General features: G+C 51.0%; 9 protein-coding genes across 9 annotated transcripts; 4 read left to right on the top strand and 5 right to left on the bottom strand.

Moving 5' to 3' along the window:
- Positions 1 to 240: 240 nt before the first annotated feature.
- On the bottom strand, positions 241 to 2007 carry BDP55DRAFT_660210 (uncharacterized protein). Its single transcript, XM_060574604.1, has one exon. It carries the CDS (start codon positions 1624 to 1626, stop codon positions 280 to 282), a length of 1347 nt encoding a protein of 448 aa, XP_060431193.1. The 5' UTR covers positions 1627 to 2007; the 3' UTR covers positions 241 to 279.
- Positions 2008 to 5176: 3169 nt separating this feature from the next.
- On the top strand, positions 5177 to 6123 carry BDP55DRAFT_727424 (alpha/beta hydrolase fold protein; the record flags this gene model as incomplete). Its single annotated transcript, XM_060579309.1, has 2 exons — positions 5177 to 5439; positions 5502 to 6123. 2 exons carry the CDS (start codon positions 5177 to 5179, stop codon positions 6121 to 6123), a joined length of 885 nt encoding a protein of 294 aa, XP_060431192.1.
- BDP55DRAFT_660204 (guanine deaminase) lies at positions 6101 to 7705 on the bottom strand. The gene has a single exon (XM_060574603.1). It carries the CDS (start codon positions 7583 to 7585, stop codon positions 6242 to 6244), a length of 1344 nt encoding a protein of 447 aa, XP_060431191.1. The 5' UTR covers positions 7586 to 7705; the 3' UTR covers positions 6101 to 6241.
- An 820-nt stretch (positions 7706 to 8525) lies between these two features.
- On the top strand, positions 8526 to 10064 carry BDP55DRAFT_630687 (uncharacterized protein; the record flags this gene model as incomplete). Its single annotated transcript, XM_060572182.1, has 4 exons — positions 8526 to 8780; positions 8843 to 9243; positions 9305 to 9799; positions 9851 to 10064. 4 exons carry the CDS (start codon positions 8526 to 8528, stop codon positions 10062 to 10064), a joined length of 1365 nt encoding a protein of 454 aa, XP_060431190.1.
- Positions 10065 to 10112: 48 nt separating this feature from the next.
- On the bottom strand, positions 10113 to 11478 carry BDP55DRAFT_692951 (uncharacterized protein; the record flags this gene model as incomplete). Its single annotated transcript, XM_060577178.1, has 2 exons — positions 10113 to 10358; positions 10414 to 11478. 2 exons carry the CDS (start codon positions 11476 to 11478, stop codon positions 10113 to 10115), a joined length of 1311 nt encoding a protein of 436 aa, XP_060431189.1.
- A 494-nt stretch (positions 11479 to 11972) lies between these two features.
- BDP55DRAFT_549794 (general substrate transporter) lies at positions 11973 to 13731 on the top strand (the record flags this gene model as incomplete). Its single annotated transcript, XM_060568962.1, has 5 exons — positions 11973 to 12068; positions 12120 to 12892; positions 12946 to 13151; positions 13243 to 13427; positions 13468 to 13731. The coding sequence occupies 5 exons, from the start codon at positions 11973 to 11975 to the stop codon at positions 13729 to 13731; spliced, it is 1524 nt and encodes a 507-aa protein (XP_060431188.1).
- A 119-nt stretch (positions 13732 to 13850) lies between these two features.
- BDP55DRAFT_727419 (uncharacterized protein) lies at positions 13851 to 15164 on the bottom strand (the record flags this gene model as incomplete). Its single annotated transcript, XM_060579308.1, has 1 exon — positions 13851 to 15164. One exon carries the CDS (start codon positions 15162 to 15164, stop codon positions 13851 to 13853), a length of 1314 nt encoding a protein of 437 aa, XP_060431187.1.
- Positions 15165 to 16881: 1717 nt separating this feature from the next.
- On the top strand, positions 16882 to 18504 carry BDP55DRAFT_549513 (uncharacterized protein; the record flags this gene model as incomplete). Its single annotated transcript, XM_060568935.1, has 1 exon — positions 16882 to 18504. The coding sequence occupies one exon, from the start codon at positions 16882 to 16884 to the stop codon at positions 18502 to 18504; it is 1623 nt and encodes a 540-aa protein (XP_060431186.1).
- Positions 18505 to 18800: 296 nt separating this feature from the next.
- Positions 18801 to 20605, bottom strand: BDP55DRAFT_692948 (cytochrome P450; the record flags this gene model as incomplete). Its single annotated transcript, XM_060577177.1, has 3 exons — positions 18801 to 19021; positions 19075 to 19535; positions 19596 to 20605. The coding sequence occupies 3 exons, from the start codon at positions 20603 to 20605 to the stop codon at positions 18801 to 18803; spliced, it is 1692 nt and encodes a 563-aa protein (XP_060431185.1).
- Between the last annotated feature and the right edge of the window lie 474 nt (positions 20606 to 21079).

Below are 21079 nucleotides of genomic sequence, written 5' to 3'. Positions count from 1 at the left end.
ATATTTCGAGCTGACTTTGGCTAGAGACTTTGTCAAAGAAAATGTACAACGGAATTTGTTCCGTCCATACAATCTATGACAACATGCTCGCGAGGGAAATGGTTTGCCACAACAGGCTTTTAGGTACTTCAAATGGATGTCTCAGTCAAGCGTCTTGATAAGAACATCAACAGCGGTAAGGATGTTCTTGGTAAGGATGAATGTAGCGGCGCAAAGATTTCAAGTGAGTCTCCAGAGGCATACAGAAGATTTATGTTCATTGGATGATTAGGCTAACATCTAGTTGACGAAGCTCCAGCACTGCGACTGGTAAATTGGTAAATCAACCTCATACAAGGTCTTAGTGTAGAATTTTGTAACATAGGCATCAACGCCCAGATGGAAAGTGCTAGCAAACCAGGCACCATTCTGACACTGCTCTCCGGTAGGTTTCGCGAAAGTAACGCCACTGGCGCTGGTGTAAGTGAAGTCAAGGTCTACCGCAAAGGCGTTTATGACCTGGGGCTTCGCCTCGACTCCAGCAGACATATCGAGGAGGCCGTTGAAGAGCTTAACACCCAAAGCGACGGTCAGGTCAGCGAACGGGTTCAGTTGAAGTTCTACTTGAGCGTTGATATCTGTGGTGACGTTGGTTTGAGGCTTCCAGCCTGTGGAAGAGGTCTTGGCGGAGTCCAAAAAGTCAAGGTGAACTTGAGCATCGGCAATGGTTGAGACAACGTCCACGGAAGCCTTGACCACACCGGATGCAGCAAACTCAATACCGAGGCCAAAGTCCACCATGGGGCCGACATCTATGATGCCTGGAATAGTGAAGGCAGAAACAGACACGGACAGGGGGTTGTAGTTGTACAAGTCCGTCGAGTACTGGGCGTTGACCTGGGCCGAGATGTTGAGATTCAGAGCAGACGAGTAGTCGACATCAATGTAAAACTCATCAACCTTGAACTTCCAGAAGTTGTAGTGGACATGGCCCGCCAAGGTAACTGTGCTTTCCAGCCTGGCTTCGTTGGCAACAATGGTCAAGGGGTCCGTCGCAACGAGTGTGGAGCCAGAAAGGTCTGCGGAGATGGTTCCGGAGAGATCTCGCTTGGTGGTAGCTGTGCCGGTGTGTTGGAAGTCGATGACTGCATCGTTCATCTGGTCACTGATCTCCGCTTTGCTAGACGAAGCAGTCAGAGTCAAGGTGGCGTTGTCAAAGGTGTAGTTCTGGACCACGTAGACACCGCGCTCGTGTTCGCTGTCGCAAGTACCGTTGTGGTTCGTGATGATGATGAAGTCTTTTGCTGGCCATGCGCCCAAGCAAGTGTTGTAGTCTTCGGTGGCGCTGAACTTGAGAACAACTCCGGTAGCCGAGCACTCTACATCGGTGACTGTCTCGATGTCCTCCAACAAGACTGCCGGTTGCTTCATCATGGCCCTAACGAGGGCGTTTGTAGCGTTAAGTCCTTCATAGGGTAGGGTGACATTGGTCTTGGGTGTGAACTTGGCTGGTCCAAGGGGAACGGCGGGGACGGAAGTCTGTCGTTTCTGGGCTGGTCGAAGAACAGCTTTCTCGGGCAAAGCAGCGGCTAGGCTGGAGCCAATAAGTGCCTGGACGGCCAAAAGAGTGGAAATTGAAGGTTTCATAATTGAAGCAAAGTAAGTGACTGTGAAAAATGAGAGAATCAACGAGGTTAAAATGAGTGAAGTCCGAAGGGTAGGCGAGACTGCTGGTGGTCAGATGACTTTGTTAATCGTGATGTGATTGAACCAACACTTCTGGCCGGACTACATCATTGGTTTTATATGCTGTGCTAAGTCTCCTGGGAGACTGAGCAGAGACTATTTCAAGAAGCATCTCAAGGACCTCTTGAGAACCCTGGAGCTAAAAAAGGATCAGAGTCCACTTCACGCGTCTTGGACCGGGGCTCGGGACATCGCCGCATCGTGACAGCTGAGCTCAGCCGCGTCCGATGGAACCAACATATCGAATATGCGTGTTCGTGAGCGCGAGCCGCGGCGAGCAAGACATGAAGGCCACTGCTCTCGGCTGGGAATGTTAATTGCTGACCAGGATATCCGCATGCCCTGTCAACTTTGTGCTGTTGTTGTTAATTTTGGGCACTGCCGCCGGCAAAAGAACAGAGTAACTTTGCCCACAGAGCCGTGAACTCGTGAAGCAAAGCCCAACGGGCAAGTTCCGAACGGCTCAGAGTTGCGGTTTCCCCTTGTCTAGATTCCAAGGGTCCCCATATCCCCAGACACGCTCTACCTAGTATGTAGAACTTTCAGCGCCGAAAATTTGTAGGTGGCAGAGTCGCGACTCAGCCGGCCAACGCTACGATGTGCTTAATACTCAAAAAAGTGGATGAACACTCGGAGCTTGCTGTCGGTTTTTGACCCCATGTATCTCAAGCTGGGGATGCCGCGGAGAAGACCCCCAATCCGGTTACATCCGATCTATCACGAGTCAGGACGCAAATTCAAATACCTGGCATAGTTCATCCTAAGTCGGTATTTCGCTAGGAAATATTCCTTCACGATTGGTACTTATTCTACGAAGTATTGACTGAGCCAAGTTTCATCTCTGCTGCGACGAACACCTTAGACGTTGGCCTACTTCCTACTGCACAATCTCATCAACTCGCTTGGTGGACTTTCTCGGAAATATAATCATCATTTTCCCCGCCGAGAGGCGATATGTCATGGGTATTTCATGGCCTGTTGTCGGTCTGGCCGAGACTTGATGACAAGGGTCAGGTCTTCATTCCTGGATCGAACATCCCAATTTGGTCGTCCCCTTTCCTTCTCACCCCATACTTGGCCAGAATTTCTGCTTCCAACGACAGTCTTCCCTTGTTGTAGCCCCTGGAGAACTGGAGGGCTGAGCCTGTCTCAATAGATGGCCAGCAGGTGATCCGTGTTGCTTGCAATTAAAGAGCACCAAGTCTAGCTTTACCTAACATAGGTACGTCTTTATTGACGCCATCTAGCAACTCATGGGATATCACACTACAGTACGGAGTAGTTTGCGGATTATTGCACGCATGCCCTTCGAGACCATTGGAAGCCAATTTGTTTCGTGCTCAGTTCAATCCTAAATTCCTGGTGTGCAGCAGAAAATCCAGCTGTCAGATACGGAACCCGCACAGACTCTATCAGCACCAGCCTACCATCGCTTCCCCCTGTGGGCTCCCTTTGCACAATACCAAAGAACCCAGGGAGTGTATTCATCATAATAGCTTGTCCACCCAGCTGCCATCCCAATGCCTGTGACAATAGTGAAAATGACTCTGTTGGACAAAACTTGACTCCATGTCGGCATCCAAGCGGGTAGGAATGCGATGAAATTGTCACGATACGCACACAGGTAAAAGAACCTGAGAAAGGCCCATAGAAGTCCACCAAATCTGTCGAGATTTTTCACGATGGAAAGGCATTGCGAAAGAAACACTCCCTTCGATCCGTCATCGATTCGCCAACATCAGTTCCTGATCGAGCAACATGGCGGCAAAGCGACTCACCGTCATCGACCCATTCTTCGATGAGTAGATCCTCTCCAGCGTCTACATCAGCCCGCGAAAAGTCCTGAATGTCGAACAATCCAAACGCCGCTTCGTCACCGGGCTCCAGCTCACGGCATTCACCGTTGATCCAAACTCTGGCTTTTCCTTTCAAGATGCAGATATGCTTGACAAAGCTTTCGCGCCAGTGGACGCCAGGGCTCCATTTGGAATGGACGAGAATTTGGAGAATTCGGTTTCGCGAGTTGAAGGGTAGCAAATCGGACACAACCTGTGAAGCGGGCAGATGCACTTCAACGATGTTCTGTAGATCGGGTAAATGGTATCGGAGCGATCCATCGTGCTTGGTGTTTGTGAGTTGCATGGCGTGGCAGTTACTTTTACTGCCTTGATCGAGACCGCACAGAATGGCTGGAAGGTTTACGCGCCCGAAGTGACTTATATACAGCTATTAACGCTTCCACCAATGCATTCTCACTTTCATTTACCCCCGTGGACATAAGTAGGGGAAGCCACCAACACTATCCACGATTTCACCGAGAAAAGCTCCAAGAATAAAACTTACTCCAGAACCATTCCGTTTCTGAATAAGAGTTGTGCTGATGTGTTTACTAGATTCGGATTGAGAATAGCCGATTCTTTTCCTATGAGAATGGATCGAATATCTAATATAGTTGTAGTCGTTGTGTATTGTCACAGAATGTCGGATTGGAAGTCCAATTCGACCTCGAGGCCAGGGGGCCCGCGCAGGGGCCACTTCCAGACCGTACTTACGAGATCCACGGTCTGCCCAACCTCCGGTTGGAACCTCCCTTTTACATCTTACGCAGAAGTTGAATATATATCGATTTTGACCTCTTCGTCACCCACGGTTCGAACCAATCCCTGTGATAGGAATACCAACACAGAAGTTGTTCAACCGTGGGTTCCGTGAGGAGCGGGAAGAAAACCCCGAGTGCGTCTGCGTCCCAGTCAAGGGTCAGCTCCATCCCATCTACTTGAGTGTCTGTTCTGTTTCGTCAAGTTCAATGTTGTTTGATGGTCCTTCTCCAAGCTTGTGGAACAACGAATCTAGCAGCTCTGTTGCTCTTTTCGCTTCGGCAGGCCACTTGCTCTAACGAGGCCATGTTTGGTAATTTCTCCATAGCATCATCTCAACCTCTGGATTCTTGGTCGCGCATCCAATTTCACCATCGGGTGGGGCACCCAGACGATGGTACAGGTATGTGGTCGAGGCGATGAGAGTCAAACCACGACAGGCACTTGCAGCTTTGAAGCTGCACCCTGCAAAGCAAAATTGCGTCTCCTCCAACCTAGTGTGATGGCAACAAGCCATGACAAAAGTCCCAAACTTTGATTCGTCCTCATCAAAAGGATGTGACAGTTTGCCACTTTCGTCCAAGTCTCGATCCTTCGGCTATCAGAAGACGCAGTTGAAGCCTGTCTCGTTCTGTTGTTCGATGACGCGATTGGAGACCGACGTTCACTGCACACAAAGTACATACACGTGCTAAGGTATTATCAAGATGTGATTTATAAGCCGAAAGCTCCCCTCACAGCGGTTAGAACGCCATATAAAAACCCAACCGTTCGGCTTATTAGTATATGCAATGAATTCTACGCATTCATTGCATATCATTACTCGGCGCTTCTCGAATATCGTCCCGAACAATATGGCGCGCCTCTCCATAGTTCAACTTAGTGATGGGGCTAAAGTCCATGTCAAACTTCTCGGTGACAATGACGAGACCAAGCCCGTCATCATAGTCTTACATGGTGCGCCTGGCTTATCAGACCACAGAGAGCCGATCTCATCATTTGGCTTCCTAGCTTCTGATTTCCGAGTGCTAGTCTACGATGCGCGGGGCAGTGGCAAAAGCGAGTTGAAGCCACCGTACACTGATGAACGCTGGGTGGCTGATGTCGACGAACTGAGGTAAGAACTGAACTAATATTGCCCATCTTATTGATGATAACTTAACTAACCTCTCGTTTCAGAGCTTGGGCTGGCGTAGAAAAGTTCATTCTGGCCGGGGGTTCCTACGGAGGCTTTGTCGCTTTGCAGTACGCCATATCACATCCCGATCGTCTTCAGGCTCTCATTCTGAGAGATACGTGGGCATGCGGCCTCCGTGGGGCCTTCAACTTCATCAAAACTATCCTGACCAGTGACCGGATCAAACCAGACCCGGATAGGCAGGTCCGACTCAACAGCGGCAACATTCGAGACAATGAGGACTTTGCTGCTTCCTTTGCGGAGATTGTTGACATCTACAAACCAGAAGACGACTCGGCAATTGCGGATTCAGGAGACGCAACCTTCGAGGGCACCGTTGCCGACGAGTATATCCTCCACTATGAAACGCACAATTTTGCCTTTTCTTATAATCTTCCGCGACTTGATGTGCGGTCACGACTGAAGGACATCACTGCACCAACACTCGTTGCGACTGGGAGGCATGACGTTGTCGTACCTGTTGAGTATGGAGAAGAAATTAGTAGGGGGATTCCAAACAGCGAGTTCGTGGTCTTTGAGAAGTCTGGTCACAGTCCGCCAACTGACGAGCCGGAAGCCTTCCAAGAGACTGTAACCCGCTTTCTTTCAAAATGGGCCAAGTAAAACCCCCAAAACCCTCGGAATTAAGGTCTGTGGTGAATTGAATTAGTATCTTGCTTATGGGTTCAATGTTCTGTCTCTATTGAGGCCATCTCCTGCACAATTGGTCTTTCTGCTCGATTCATAATGTGTCCTTGACAAGCTTGCCCTGCACATACACTTGAGCAATGTTACGGTCATCTCCCGTCATCAAAAACTTTTCGAAAACCGTTCGAAGGCTGTCATTCTCTTCTCGAACCGTCATAACACCAAAGGCTTCATCGAGGGAGCTTGTGACAAGTATCGCATCAAACGCCTTGCCCACGGCAAAATTGCCGATCTTGTCTTCAAGGCAACAAACTTGGGCTCCACCAAGTGTCGAGAGGTGAAAAGCCTCGTCCAGAGAGAGTGCCTTGTCTTTGCCGCCGGACATAACCTCACGCGCGTTGGAAGCTATGATTGCCTGGCGAATGGTGTCGAGCATGCTTGACGAGAATCCGCCACCGCTGTCGGTACCCAGGCCAACCTTTATCCCTTTGGTCAGAAACTGGCGTATGGATGCTGCCATGAAGCCTCCTCCAACTGTCATGTTCGAGATTGGGCAGTGCGCAACACCACACTGAAGCTCCTTGATCTTCTCCATCTCGTACTCTGTCATGAAGGTGCAATGTGCGAGAATCGATCGCTGGTTCAGGAGACCATAGTGTTCATAGAGGTCTGCCTCACTTGTAAATTGTGGGAATAGTTCTCTTGTTGCCTTGATCTCCTGTTCAGCTTCATTGAAGTGCGTCTGAATTGCCAGCTCTGGGTCTTGGGCTGCCATCTGACCAAGACCTTTGAGCAAATCGGGGGTGCAGCATATGGCGAATCTCGGGGTCAAGACAGGGCGGATCAGTTGTCCGGTCGGGTCGATCTGGCGAATATGTTTGACGCATTCTTCCGTTTCCTTGAGAGATGATTCGGCAGATTCGTCGTGGAGATAACTTGGAGCGTTTCGATCCATGTTACACTTTCCCACGAAAGCCCTCTGGTTCAGCTGGTGGCAGATGTCTGCCAAAATCTGGGTCGCTTCGGAGTGTTTCGACCCGTAGTAGGAAGCAGTAGTGATGCCTTGCTTGAGAAAGCCCTTGACGCAGCTCTCGTAAACCTTGCGAGCGTAGACAGGATCTGAGAAGCGGGCTTCGTGGGGAAAGGTGACTTGATCGAGCCAGTCTAGGATATGGAGACCCTGTCCCTGGCCTCTCATTGCCCATTGCGGAGCATGATTGTGCGTGTCGATGAATCCGGGCGATAGAAACCGGCCTTTGGGGAGAATTTTGACTTCATGGTTGATAGAAAGCTTTTTGGAAAGCTCTTTAGCGGATATTTGGGTGTAGAATTGCGAAATTAGTCCATCGGAGCCAACGACGATTCCGGCGTTATCGAGTATTTCTACCTGGTTGGAACCAAGCGAGTGGATGACTGCTCCATGAAATGCTGTCGCCATGCTTGAAGATCCGCTGAAGAATGTGCGGTCTGCTATGAGGGATTAGAAGGTTCTGTAGCGTGGGTCGGGTGAAGAGCCTACACCAGATAATGAACAAGTATGTGTGGTAGTATCAAATCAAGATCTGTTGGAATTCCGAATGCCAGCAATGTGAGGGGATATTGGTGCACTAACGGTACGTACCGGCTCTTGTTCCTGTGGAGATAGCTACGGGCTTTATCTTATCGCAGATAAGCTGTCTCTTCGGTTGAGCTCGGGTGAGTTTACACATCGTCAACATCTCACACCTCTGCCTCCCTCTCATTCGACATGAACCCAGCATATCTGTTTCTTACTGATGATGCCAGTCTACTCTTTAACCATGAATTAAGACATGAAGGCTTGCGTATTTCTCAAGTCGAGAGACTGGAGTCCACCTGATACGCTCGTGCCTGAAGAGAACATCTCTACAGCCACCAACCTGACTTCCGCCTACATCCGCTGCTGCTTCGACAGGCCCTAGTCTCAAGAGAGATCTTTCAGTCACCGAGAACTATGTCATCAGAAAATTCATCTTCGTTTCGCAAGACCCAGCGCGCACCAAGGAGTTGTCGAGCCTGTGCTGCGCGGAAGGTCAAGTGCGACAAAAGACTACCATGCTCAACTTGTATTCGTCAAGGCACACCTGAGTCATGTTCTCGAGAGCTTGTGATGGTGCGTGGTGAAGTTACAAGGTCGTTTCTCATCCCTGAACACGGTTTCAATCAAGCTGACTGGAATCTCGAACTGTAGAGGGAAAGACCCAGTGCAATTGCCGACATACGATGAGCTGGTTCAGGAAAATCAACGACTAAGAACGGCTCTGGAATCATTCGCTCAAGTGCATCCTACTTCTGGCTCATTTCTTCGGAAGCCGAGAACTGCGTAGAAGTTGCTGGAGTGTCATGATCCGTTGGAAGAAATGGTGTTCAAGTCTCCATCACCTTCACAAGTGTCTCGACATTGTCAAGGATGGAGCACGATCGATATACCTTGTCGAAAGTCCAGCGAGCTCTTAATCGCATATGATAAGAAGTGGAATTCCTGGGTCCACTATGCCCTTGAATATCCCGAGTTCGAGCGGGAGCATGCCCACTTCATGAATTCTCTAGAAAGTGGTGCTATCTTGTCAGATTGTGATCCAGGTTGGTTATCAGTATATTTTAGTGTCATTACGGTCAGTTGCGATGAGATCTTCTGCTTCGTATATCTCAGCACTGACTTGGTTATCTTCGATAGGCTGCTCTGTTAATGATGGGTGATGAAGAAGCCCGTGAAATACTTCCTGAAGGTGAGAAAACGCCTTACGGCTCAACTACTTTGCACACGCCTAATGGTGTCGACCGGCGTTCAGGAGATCTCGAAAGTATACTGCAACGGTGGTATAAAACCGCCTTGTTCTGCCTCGAAGAAACAGACTACATGAGAACTAGCACAATTCGCCCTGTTCAGGCAATCGCAGTACTTGGCATGTGCTTTCACAATTTCGGGGACTCTGGCTTATACCGTCATCTTTGGAGCTGCGCAATTCGCATCGCGCGGAATCTCGGGCTGGATTGCTCTCATGCTACACATCTCGCTTCAGAGCTAGGCCTCGAAGCTCAAAGGCGCCTTTGGTGGACTCTGATAATTTGTGAATGGTATGTCGGAGTTGTGATCAGAACTGCGATATGTGAGAGAGCCTGTGCTGACTTCTCCCAGGCTTGCGGTTCCTTACTACGTGCCACAAGTAGACGAAGGAGATTTCGATACATCACTTCCTTCGGACGAATCTGATGTTGAAGGCCCTCAACCGGTTTTGTACCACATCTTCATGGCAAGAACCTCGACCGTTTATCACAGATTTAGATCAGCGCTGCGGGAAGGCACACGGTCAGTTTCCGAAATTGTTCGCCTAGCCGATGATGAGCTAGCAGAAGTCATCAACACCTTGCCAGCCCATCTCCAGCCTGATGGTGGCAAAAGCAAGGAAATGCAAGGGTTAGAGATCATTCACCCCTGGATTAAATGGCAACGATTCGACATCAGCCTCGTGCTTCTTCATCATCGGATGCGCATCAACCGATCCCTGCAGAAAGAATGGCTAGCAGCTCCTGGTCTGTATGACTGGGCACGAGCAGTGTGTATTCGTTCTGCTATGGATATCATCTGGATAACCCACAATTGGGATCAGCCAGTCGCAATGCGGAGACAGTGGTAGGTGATGGGATATCACATTGTTTGAAGAGACCCTGACACGTTCTCAAGGGCGTTATCGATGCATATCTTCGTCGCTGCCATCTTCCTCCTCAGAGAATCCCAAATGGCCCAGTCTGGTGCTGAAGTTGACTTCACAGACGAGGTGCAGCTTGCCATTGAATACCTCGACGAGGTCAAATCACGCAACGCCATAGCAGAGAGGGCAGTTGCTATTCTCAGGTCTTCGCTGGATGAAGAAGATTTGGCAGCAGAGTTTCCATGACATCGACTGATATTCATGACTTCTTATGTCTTCCTAGTCCCACCCAGCCTACAGTCCAAAACCAAATGCACGTTTTGCTTCCGCACTCAAATCTTCCAGTCCTACGTATCCCTTGAGTGTGCTTTCGTTCAAATCATTCCCTTCTTGCTGGTCTGGCGGTGGTCTCCCCGCAAGAGATTCGGAAAGTTGCTTCTTCACATATGCTTTGTTATTTGTAGTAGTGGGGCATGCGGCAATGTATAAAACGGATGCATTCTGCGATCCCTCGTGCACTGGATCAACGGCATGGCAGACCTACATCACGACCATTAGTCTCCGCTGACTACAAATCACCGCGAGCAAGACTTACATCAGCATGCCACCAAACAGTATCACCTGGCTCCATCTTGGGCACATGGATGAGGCACTCTTCCAGCCTCAGGTGAGGATGCGACGAGCGACTCAGCCGCTGGCTCTGGGTCTTGAACGTCCCAGGGAAATAGCTAGACTCGTCAAGAGTCCACTTGCTTGCATCCATTACATCCGCAGAGTCGACAGGAGGCTTGAAGAATGGTCTAAGTACCATGTATGCAACGGCACTAGTGACGCTGGGGTAGACGAGAAGTGTACCTTCCCTTGGGGCTGTTCGTGTTAGTGCAGTCCACCCCTGAAAAGAGCGGAAGACCGATGAATGAGCAACGCCTGGATACAACTCTTGGTTGGCGGCTTTACGCAAGCTGAGGTCGTAAGGATCATGCATCTCAGGCTTGCCGGAGAAGATGTTGCCATACACTTCTCTGTATGCCGCATCTGCCCAACGAGCCAAGCTACCAGCGTCTATGTGCGGCCCGAGTCCAAGGAATTCTTGTTGCGGGGGTCTGTCGCGTACTCCATCGTAGTACACCAAAGGGTCTGGGGACGTATCTTCACCGCTTTTGTCGTGCCAAAGCTGGTTGAGGAGGCGTTGGAGTTGAAGGTGATTGGGGTGTGATCTGACGGCATTCTGGGTCGGCGAGTCGTACAGCATCAGCATTGAAGGGGCCTCTTTAGGCCACCCCTGGATTTTGTGCTTGTTTTCGGCAACGTAGTGTTTGAGTACTTCGTAATGCTGAGTTGTCTCGGCCTTGGGAATTACCCCACGAACAACAAAGGTGCCGACTCTCTTCAATTCGTCCCTTTCGGTTTCCGTGAAGCCCTTGTCAAGGAGGTTGTCGGCGTCGAAGACTGGAATAATTGTGCGGCCCTTGGTCACTATCTCATCAGTGACAGCCTTGAGCTGTTCACAAACCCGAAACCAGCTTTCTCTCAGAGCCTCTGCACCATACTGAGATATGACGGCCTTCTTGGTGCTGAAGAAGTCTGAGTCTTTCAGTTCATGGACATCCTTATCGGTGTACTCCGGCCACGCAGGCCACTCTCGGACGCTTCCGGGCATGCTGAAATGGGAAAGATTGCTGCTTCAAGATTTTGGCTGGCTGGGCTTGAATCATGGTGGTTGAAACCTTGAGCACTGAGACCTTAAGTAACTTATCATCCGCCGCCCGCCATCCCGGATTTCCGATGCGGGTTTCCAGCCCCACAATGGCTCATACCTGCGTTTGGTCGCGCCGCCGGCTTGGCCAATGGTTCGATCTGTCAAGACTCGCCCGAGCTCGCCCGAGTGATGAAGCTCATGGGAAAGGTCACATTTCCCCGCGATGGCATTTTGGGATGGGTGCTTTATCCCAGTCGGTAGTTACAAAGTGGGCTTGCGATAGACTCACCCGAGCTCGACCGAAGCCATGAGGCAGCCAATCAACTTGGAGAGATCACAAATCACTACGATTCATAAACAAGGGGATATAACGGTGGTCAAGAAGCCCTGCTTCAACGTGGAGTGGTTATGAATAAAAGTCAGACGATTTGTATCCGAAAACACCGAAGAGCAACATGGGTTTTGAGCGCAAATATGTCTCCAGGTTGGTACCGGCCAACCTGAAGTTGTTGTCACCTTTGCTACTCGCCGTAGCCATTGTGAACTCGGCAGTGAGTACACCATCACAAGACTCGAGAGTCTCGCTAATCATGAGTTAACAGACCCTCGGATACGATGCCTCGGTTATGAACGGCCTCCTTATTCTCCCTTCATATGCCGAATACTTCCACTTAACCCCGGCTTTAGAGGGTCTCAATAACGCTGCATCATGGATGGGAAGCATTCTCGGTGCATTTCTGATGCAGCCTATACCAGACTACTTCGGGCGTCGAAGAGCTATCCTGGTCGCGTCAGTAATAACAGTCGTCGGCATCATTCTCCAAGCCGCAGCCCAGAACATCGCCATGTTCGTCATCGCCAGAATCATTGTCGGTATCGGCTCTGCTATCAGCAACGGCTCTGCTCCGACTCTACTGGGAGAACTTCTGCCTGCTCGAAAGCGTGGCCGAATCCTCGGTCTCTTCTTCTCATGCTTCTACGTGGGAAGCTTGGCCTCTGCCATTGTCAACTACGGCAGCCAAAACATCCAAAGCACCTGGTCATGGCGTCTACCCTCCCTTCTTCAGTTCGTGCCTAGCTTGTTGGCAGTTATCCTGGTGCCATTTGTTCCAGAATCGCCTCGCTGGCTGATTGCCAAAGGTCGTGACGACGAAGCTTTTGAGGTCCTTGTCATCATGCAAGGCAAGGGCGTCGAAGATGTGCAGCAGGGCCACGAGACCTTGCATGAGATCAGAACTATCATGAGGAAGGAGGAAGAGGAATACCCTCGAAACCCGTGGAGAGAGATAGTGTCCACGCCCGCCAATCGGAAACGCCTCGCCATCCTTTGCACATTCGGTCCCATGATCAACATGTTTGGCAACTTCATCATCTCGTAGGTACCATCCGTTTATTTTCGTTTCTTCAACTTTGCTTACCTGTTGCTAGGTCTTACCTCACCAAGATTTTGAGTCAGGCTGGCATCAGAGACACAGTAAAGCAGACCCAGATTCAGGTCATTCTGAATTGTTGGTCTTTTGCTGTCGCGGTCTTTGGCAGCTTCATGCTCGACATTTTGGGTAGAAGGAATCAGACCTTCATTGGCGTGGGCGGTATGATTGCCATGCTCTATACCGTAGGCGGCCTTATCAAAAGTAAGTTCTGAACTTGACCTTCGTGCTATCGACCGACAGCCACAGACTCGCTGCGAACACGGTATAGAGCCAGCGACTAACGCCTCCATAGCATATGGCGAATCCACCAATCAATCCGGGATCTATGGAACAATTGCAGTCATCTTCCTATTCCAAGGGTTTTACGCTTTTTCTATCACGCCGATGACTAGTTTATACCCCACTGAGGTTTCGCAGTACAAGCTCCGAGCTACAGGAATCGCAATCTTCCGCATGTTGGACTCTGGATTCGGGCAAGTTTACTATATCGTTCCCATCAAACCTCTTGCTAACATAGCGCAGTCTGCTGGCCTCATTTACTATGGCATACGCCATGGCAGATTTGGGGTGGAAGTTTTATTTCATTAATGCTTCCTGGAATGTGGTTTTCCTTATCATAGCATACTTCACGTTTGTGGAGACCAAGGGACTTAAGCTTGAAGAAATTGCGGCCATGTTCGAAGGACCTAGTATTCTAGAGGCGACCATGGAAGATTCGGCCTCACAGGACATTGGGATCACTGCGAAAGGGATGCAGAATATTGATACAAAGTCTTTGTAGGTGTGATACGTCAGGTCTGGGAATTGAAGAGTTGAGAGAGAGAGAGAGACAGGGAGAGATCATGAAAAGCTATCTTCCTTAAGATCTTGGGCATTCCCTCCAGATACAAGTTTTGTCACTCAAGACTGACCCTCAACTTGGGCGAGAACCGCATCCATCTCTTTTGAAGTTGGAAGATTGACAACCATTAGGTAGAGAGCATCTTGTCGCATCAACTTCTTCAGCGGCCGGTTATTCTTCCGCTTCTCGCGAGCTTCCTTTCCAAATTTCGGCTCCCTGCCTGAGTCTTCGAAACGTTGCTGTCGTCTCTGCTTCAGACGTCCAATGGGGCCCTTGTGGCTCTCAGTCGAATTGGAAGCTTCTGGTCCTTCTTCTTCAGACGAGGCTTCCGGCATGAGCTTCGAGTCAGGATGTTCTTTCCTGAATCTGTCCGTAGCCTTTCGGTCGTAGTACTTTGAGATGGAGTCTCCAAACTTCTTCACCATGTTTTGCTTTTGCCCCTCATTCATCTTATCGAGTTCAGGAAAGACCAGCGGCGCTGGCTCGGGTATCTCGGCCTCGCTCTTCGTCGTGGTAGATGACGAGTACAGCAACTTCTTCCACTTGCTCTGTTTCTCACTGCCTTCCACGGCCTGGGTGATGTTTGAATTCAAATCGACATTTTCTACGACTTCGCTGCTGGACGGCTTGTACTTGACAATAAGAGCATACAAGCCCCGAGGTTTGAAGAAGTTTTCGTTCATGACTTCGAGGTAGTTGTTTTGTTTGTAGTTCACGTAGCCCCGGCGAGACGTCTCGAGCCCCGTCTGCACCGCGAGCGTCACAAGCATTGTAATAGGCGCGAACCCACCAACGACGGTGTGGGCGAGATCAGCGCCCATGACGCCGGCGTTCACAACCCCGAACCACGGGCTTCCTTTGATGCTGCTCTCGAAGCCATCTAGGAACTCGAGCCAGGAAGTTTGATCGATGCCGCACTCTTCTAGGACTGGGGCATAAGCTCGCACGAAACCGCGATGTCTAGCCTCGGGCCGACGTTGAGGGAGTATGACTGGCATTGGGAGATGATGCCTTTCGCTTCCGAGGTTAGATGCCTCTGGTGGTGGATGTTGGACGATGAACTGTGCCAGCATTCCCTCGATATCTCCGACTGGTGCTCCATGTTGATTGCCGGAGGACTGTGATAGAGCGTGCTGGGCTTCGTCCAGCGATAGGGCCCAATCATCGTCAACTTCGGAATCATCACCCGTTGCCTGCTGTTGGGCTACTTTTGTAGGACCAGATGCGACTGATGATCCTGCTTGGGCCGTCTGAATGGGCACATTGTTTTTCTGTTGCGCCGCTGATGGGTGTTTCTGATCTCCCTGGAATTTCTTTGCGGCATCGACAGCGCTGCCGACGATTTTCGAGATCGGCCCCCGGCGGTTCAACATGTTAGCAGCGGTATCGGCACGGTGAACTAAACGGTTGATTGAGCTAGCTCTCAGTCGAATGTTATATTTGTCACCCTAAAGCCGAAAGAAATCTCAGAGAAACTTGCACGAGTCTAGTTTTTTCGCACGGCAGTCTGTACCCGATATGACATGGCTATAAAGAGATGAGCATTCCCCGCGACTGAACGTGTCTCTCAGACGACAGCCTTCACGATTCAGAGAGCTGACGAGAGAGTTTAGCGTAGGATTTCAGGCGGGGTAACGAGACGAAAACCCCCCAAATGCCTGCTGTCTCTGGCGCAAGCCACCTCCAGCCCTCTGATTACTAGCATGAAGGCATACTGTCGACGAACCAAAGAGCATCAGATTTTGGCCGCAAATGGCCCCCAAGTGACATTTTCTCGTATGCCATACCTACTCCGTGGGGGAAAATCAACGCAAGCGAAGAAGACTGTCGTGCATAGAATTGAGTTTGTTCGGAGAAAAGAAGATTGGCGTGCCGCTGATCAGGAACAGCAGATGAACCCATTGGACAGGGTACATGGGTCAAACCGATCACAGAAGCCAGGGAACGAAGACACAAGCGGCAGGCAATTGCAGCATGGTTAAGAGTCAGGGCAACAGCTTTGCTTGGTGATGGTCTCGAGGACCACGTAGCAAACGATCCTGAACGGCTCATATCCCTGGTTCCGTCCGTTGAGCAAGGCTCAGCTCTCAAGGACTAAGATTGAGCTTGTTTGCCTTAATGTTCATATTGGTTGCACAACCGCGTCATAATTGGGCTTTACCTCCACACAATTGCCATCGGCTATTCTCGTCTCGAAACCCCTCCTTTAGTAGCACTAACCTCACAGACGGCCATTGTTGGCCGTGCAATTTCCAGGATTTCAGTCAAGGGCTTCGAGCCTTCCACGAATGAGAGACTCTCGACGCGTCAGCCGGTGCCATCGACTGGATCTGAAGCGTCAGAAGCGTCAACACCGACATCTGCACCCAGCAGATCCCCATTCATCAGACAACGCCACATATGACAGCCACTGTGGCACCAGCTAAACCTGAAATTCCTGGGGTAACGTAACAGTGTGGCGAGTGTTCTCGTGGCGCCCCTCCTGAATGACGACTGCCAATGGAGGGACATCCCACATCGTGAGTGGAGAGCCTGTTTCCCTGTTTTCAAGGACGAACCTCCTCGGATCCGTGTGCCGGAGCGCGTCCAAGACCGGAGACAAGCTTCCTACTACTGCGGGAGCGGATTGAAGCTCGATCACACATCCCCGCAATTCACGTCATGAATCCCTCCCTCGCCGTCATGAAGGTGCTTCTCGAACCGAAGTTTTGCGCTCGGGATGTGATTCTTTTGCCAGCGGAACTCCACATGAGCTCATAGCAACACAATTGGGAGCTGAGACATGGCCGGCTGATGCTGCGAGGACGGCGGCAAGATGGTCTGGACCTCTGGGCTAGAGAACTTGAGCAAGTGACATGACGTTGGGAATTGGATCAGAATGAACGAACATCGTGTCTCGTGAAGAGTACTTGAAGCTGTCTGTCCCTCGGGTAAATCGTCTCAGAAGAAAACTGCACAGCACAATTTGATACCACCAAAACATCACAATCTACTTTGATACCCCAATAATTGAGCATCAGTCCTTTATTTCACCATCATCACCAACATTGCTTTACTACCTCTACAGCTTCAATAAGTCAGTCAGCAATCATGGGTTTGGGAGCTAAGATCAAGAACGCTCTCCACAGTGACGACCACCCTCAAAAGACCACATATGAGGGTGAACAGCCACCCGGAGCATTTCCCTCCGACTCTACCACAGCTGGAACCACCAAACACACTACTGGTGGATACACTGGAGGAACTACCGGTACCACAGGCACCACCGGAAGCCATACAACGGGTACCACCGGCACTGGCACTCATCACACCAGCAACACCACCACTGGCTACAATGATCCCGATGGAGTTCACGGCCCTCACTCCGGAAGAGCTGCAAACAAGGTTGATCCCAGAGTCGACTCGGATCGCGACCACCGTGGTGCTCCTACTGCAGGCTTGACCGGTAACAACACCTATGGCAATACCTACGACAACACCACCAGCACCGGTCACGCCGGAGGCCTGCACAGCAACCCTCACGGCACTACTGGAGGTATTGGAGGCGTCGCCGGCAACACCACCACCGGCTACAACGATCCCGATGGAGTTCACGGCCCTCACTCCGGAAGAGCTGCAAACAAGGTTGATCCCAGAGTCGACTCGGACCGTGACCATCGCGGTGCGCCTGGCGCCGGCCTCACCGGCACCCACCGTCCTCACGACTCCGGTGTCGAAGTCGCCCACGGCGTTGGGCACAACAAGCCCTACAAGGGCGACTACCTTGCCAACGCCGAGCGTTCCAACGCTCAAGACCCCTACTGGGGTGACGTCGGCCGAGATGGTGCTGCCGTCAATAAGGATCTCCCTCTACGTCCCAATGAGTCTGCCGTTGGCCACGGAGGTCCTCAGGCCGTTGGCGGAGGTCAATACAACCCTGCGGCGTCCACTCACCACGACCCTGCCTCCAGCGTCGACCGCTCCATGGAGGGCCGCGACTTCACTCACCCCCACGGCTCCGGCGCCGGAGTCGGTAGTGCCGGCGGTGACCCCTACAGCGGTGTTCACAACGCTGCCCACAACCCTCAGGCAGCCCTGGCCGGCGGCAACGTCAACGACCCGTACGATACTCGCATGAGAGATAGAGACATGGGCCGTGAGCGCACCGGACACGGAGCTGCTGGTGCTGGCATCGGCGCCGGCGTTGGCGCTGGTGCTGCCGTGGCTGCTGGCCAAGCTGCCCACAGACATCACCGCGATGACATGCACGAGTCTGGCATCGCTGGCACCAACACTGTTGGCGGCGTCAACTCTCCCGTTGGCCACAGCACCCACGGAACCCACGGCGCCATCACTGGAACCCACGGTGGTGTCACTGGCACCCATGGCGGTGTTCACGATCACCACCGCTCCAGCCTGACTGGCAACGAGCCTGGTGTCCCCAAGTCTAGCATGCTTGACCCCTACAACGAATCTCCTACTAGCACCCACGGCACCCACAGCAACGTTGCTGGCGCTGGACTCGGAGGATACACTGGATCTTCTGGTTTGAACCAAGGTATGCAATCTTCCCATGTCCCTGGCACCACCGGCCTGGGACCCCGAGGAATGGGCCCTGACCATTATGGCCCAGGACATGACGGAGCCAAGGTTTTCCACACCTGCACCAGGTGCGGCGAGGACAATGATATCAGCAGATATTTCAAGAAGGATGCTGTTTACCGTATGAACTAAGGAATTTGATGAGAGCGAGCATTGTACCTATATCATGTTGTATTTATAGTTAACTCATAATGATCATGACCTTAATGGCACTATTACATTAGCCTTACCTTCCTCAATGTGCCCCAAAACGCGCGGTGATCTCTATGCCATGACACTTCATGCGCTCAACTCCACCACCGCTTTCGATTGAATGAGTCGCTGAATTTCATCCCTGAAACTTTCATTGCCTTCCATGACAGTTCATACATTTCCCCACGCTTGGCCATTAGTATACAGGTTTGGATACAATGGAACACCGAAAACAATTACGAACGTCTCTTCCAGCGTATCCGCATGTCTCTGTTCGGCGGTACAGCTCCCGCTCCAACATACGCCTTGTCATTCTCAGGCGGTGTCTCGGAGTGCGACCCATCAAAGTAGACCCAATCTTCAAATTCGATATCAAAACGAGACGCAATCATGGCGACGGCCAGCATTATCTCCTGCTTGGCAAAGAAACGCCCCGGACACATGGACACACCACCACCTGCGACATATGTTAGTCATGGCCATGATAATGACTGAGCACTGTCGGCTCACCGTAGGGGAAGAAGTCGCTCGGTCTTCCAGCCATGGAAAATTCCTTGATTTTCTGGGCTTTGCCATTTTCATCCTCCTTCTCGACGTGCTTGATGTGACGTTCCGCCCAGAATTCCGAGGCAGGGTGCCCCTCGACACCCCAGACCGAGTCTTCACGGTGACCAATCTGCGTCGGTGCTTGGATCAGAGAGCCTTTACTAAGATGATAGCCATCTAATTCCATGGGCTCCATGACTTCTCGGGTGATATTGATGGACACATGCATTCGCAGTGTTTCAACATAGATGGACTGAAGCAAGGGGAGGGTAACAAGCTTTCCCACGTCAAAAGTCGGCTTTCCTGTCTTAGGATCCGTAATGGTAACCGCGTCGACTTCATGGCGGACTGCCTGGAAGAGCGCCCGGTCTTTGATGACTTCCATAACGGCCCAAGCTGTCTGGGGAACGGAGTTTGAGTTAATACTACAAGACTCAAGTCAGTCAGCGTGTTTACCCAACCAATTCAAAGACCGGGTGTCGCACCCTGTAATACTTCCTATGTACATCCCAGCACGCGACTGAAGAGAGAATCCCTTCTTCTGCCAAAATCTCGTATGTTCACGTTGGAGTCTCGAGCCAAAAATCGGTTCCCAGTCCGCATCAGCATCCGGTCCGTTCCAGTCGAACTTCGTCCACGCGTCCGTCACGAAATCCGACATCATGGAGAGAGTCTTGCGCTGAATCTGTTTCGGCCGGGGATTGATCCAAGTTGGAAGGCCGTACATGAGCTGCATCGCGATCGTATCGAATTCCCAAAACATGTCGACGAATTCCGGATGATCCTCAATCAGTTTTCGCCCTGCAAGTGCTATTGTCGCAGCTTCTGCCATATCTTTTTTGAGATATTTGAACAGTTGCAAGGTTTTCCACTCATCACGCGGCTGCTGGTCGAGTTTCTCGCCGAAGAAAGTGATGAATGACTCTGCTAACCTTGTGGTAGCCTCGGCGCGAAAAAGATGCTCGTTGAAAACGTGATGCAAGTCAACCCAGAATCTCTGATTCTCAGGCATGCTCTCAGTGCCGGCGGCTGGTGTCTTCAGACGACCAGATCTGTCGTTGTACATCACCGTCACGTCCTCGTCGGTCATCCCCTGCACCCGGCCATTGACCATGACGATGAACTTGTCCGAGCTAAGCGTGTTGTTAGAGCTGTTGCGAAACAGCTTTTGCACATTGTGAGACCCTGCAACTAGATACACAGTGTCGGCACCGAGGTTGAACTTCACGACGCTGCTTTTCTTTAATGCTTCGGTTGCGCGCTCGAGGAATCTGCTGTTGTCTGTGATGTACTGATATGTGTTCGAGACATAGGGAATGAGGCCCGGCAAGCTCGGAGGCTCGTTTGCTTTTGGTCTGAGTACATGGCGGAAGAAAGCTACGCCTAGCAGTGGTAGCAATAGCCATGTGATGATGGGCGATGTCGCATGTTGTTGGAGAGACTGCAAAAGTCCCTGGGATTGGCCAAGCACGCCAGATGCATTGGTTGAAGCCATCACAAGCCGTTTCATAAGCGATAATCCCAATCACTATGCGAGGTGCTTGATGTTGGAACGAAGCAGTGATATTAGTGAGGGGTAGCTTGACTGATAGCTTTGTCTCGGAGACTCACAATTTCATCATCCGAAGTTTGGCTTTGAGTTATCCCGCCGGTGCGTATCGCTAAGTTGGGAACGTTACACTAAGCCCTTTCAAATCGTCATGAACATGGATGGCCAAGGTTCAAGCTGAAGAATCGAAGGCATCATGCATGCGGCCGGCCAATCTTCTACGAGAACCTTAAAGGTCAGGAACCTGTCGACTGCATGTACGGCAAACACAACAGCATCTTCGATTGGGTGTGTTCCCGCTCGTCTCTCGTTTAGACACAAATAGTTAGACAGTTTGACAAAGGATTGCGCTAGAGCCGAATGCCACCAATCCCAGCGCTGATAAATGCAGCAGGGTAAGCGTCATTTTGATGGTACTCC

The sequence above is a fragment of the Colletotrichum godetiae genome (assembly GCF_030913485.1).
Source record: "Colletotrichum godetiae strain CBS 193.32 chromosome Unknown BDP55scaffold_15, whole genome shotgun sequence".
NCBI lineage: Eukaryota > Fungi > Ascomycota > Sordariomycetes > Glomerellales > Glomerellaceae > Colletotrichum > Colletotrichum godetiae.
Note: the sequence above shows the minus strand (reverse complement) of the source record. Positions and strands in the feature narration are given on the sequence as shown.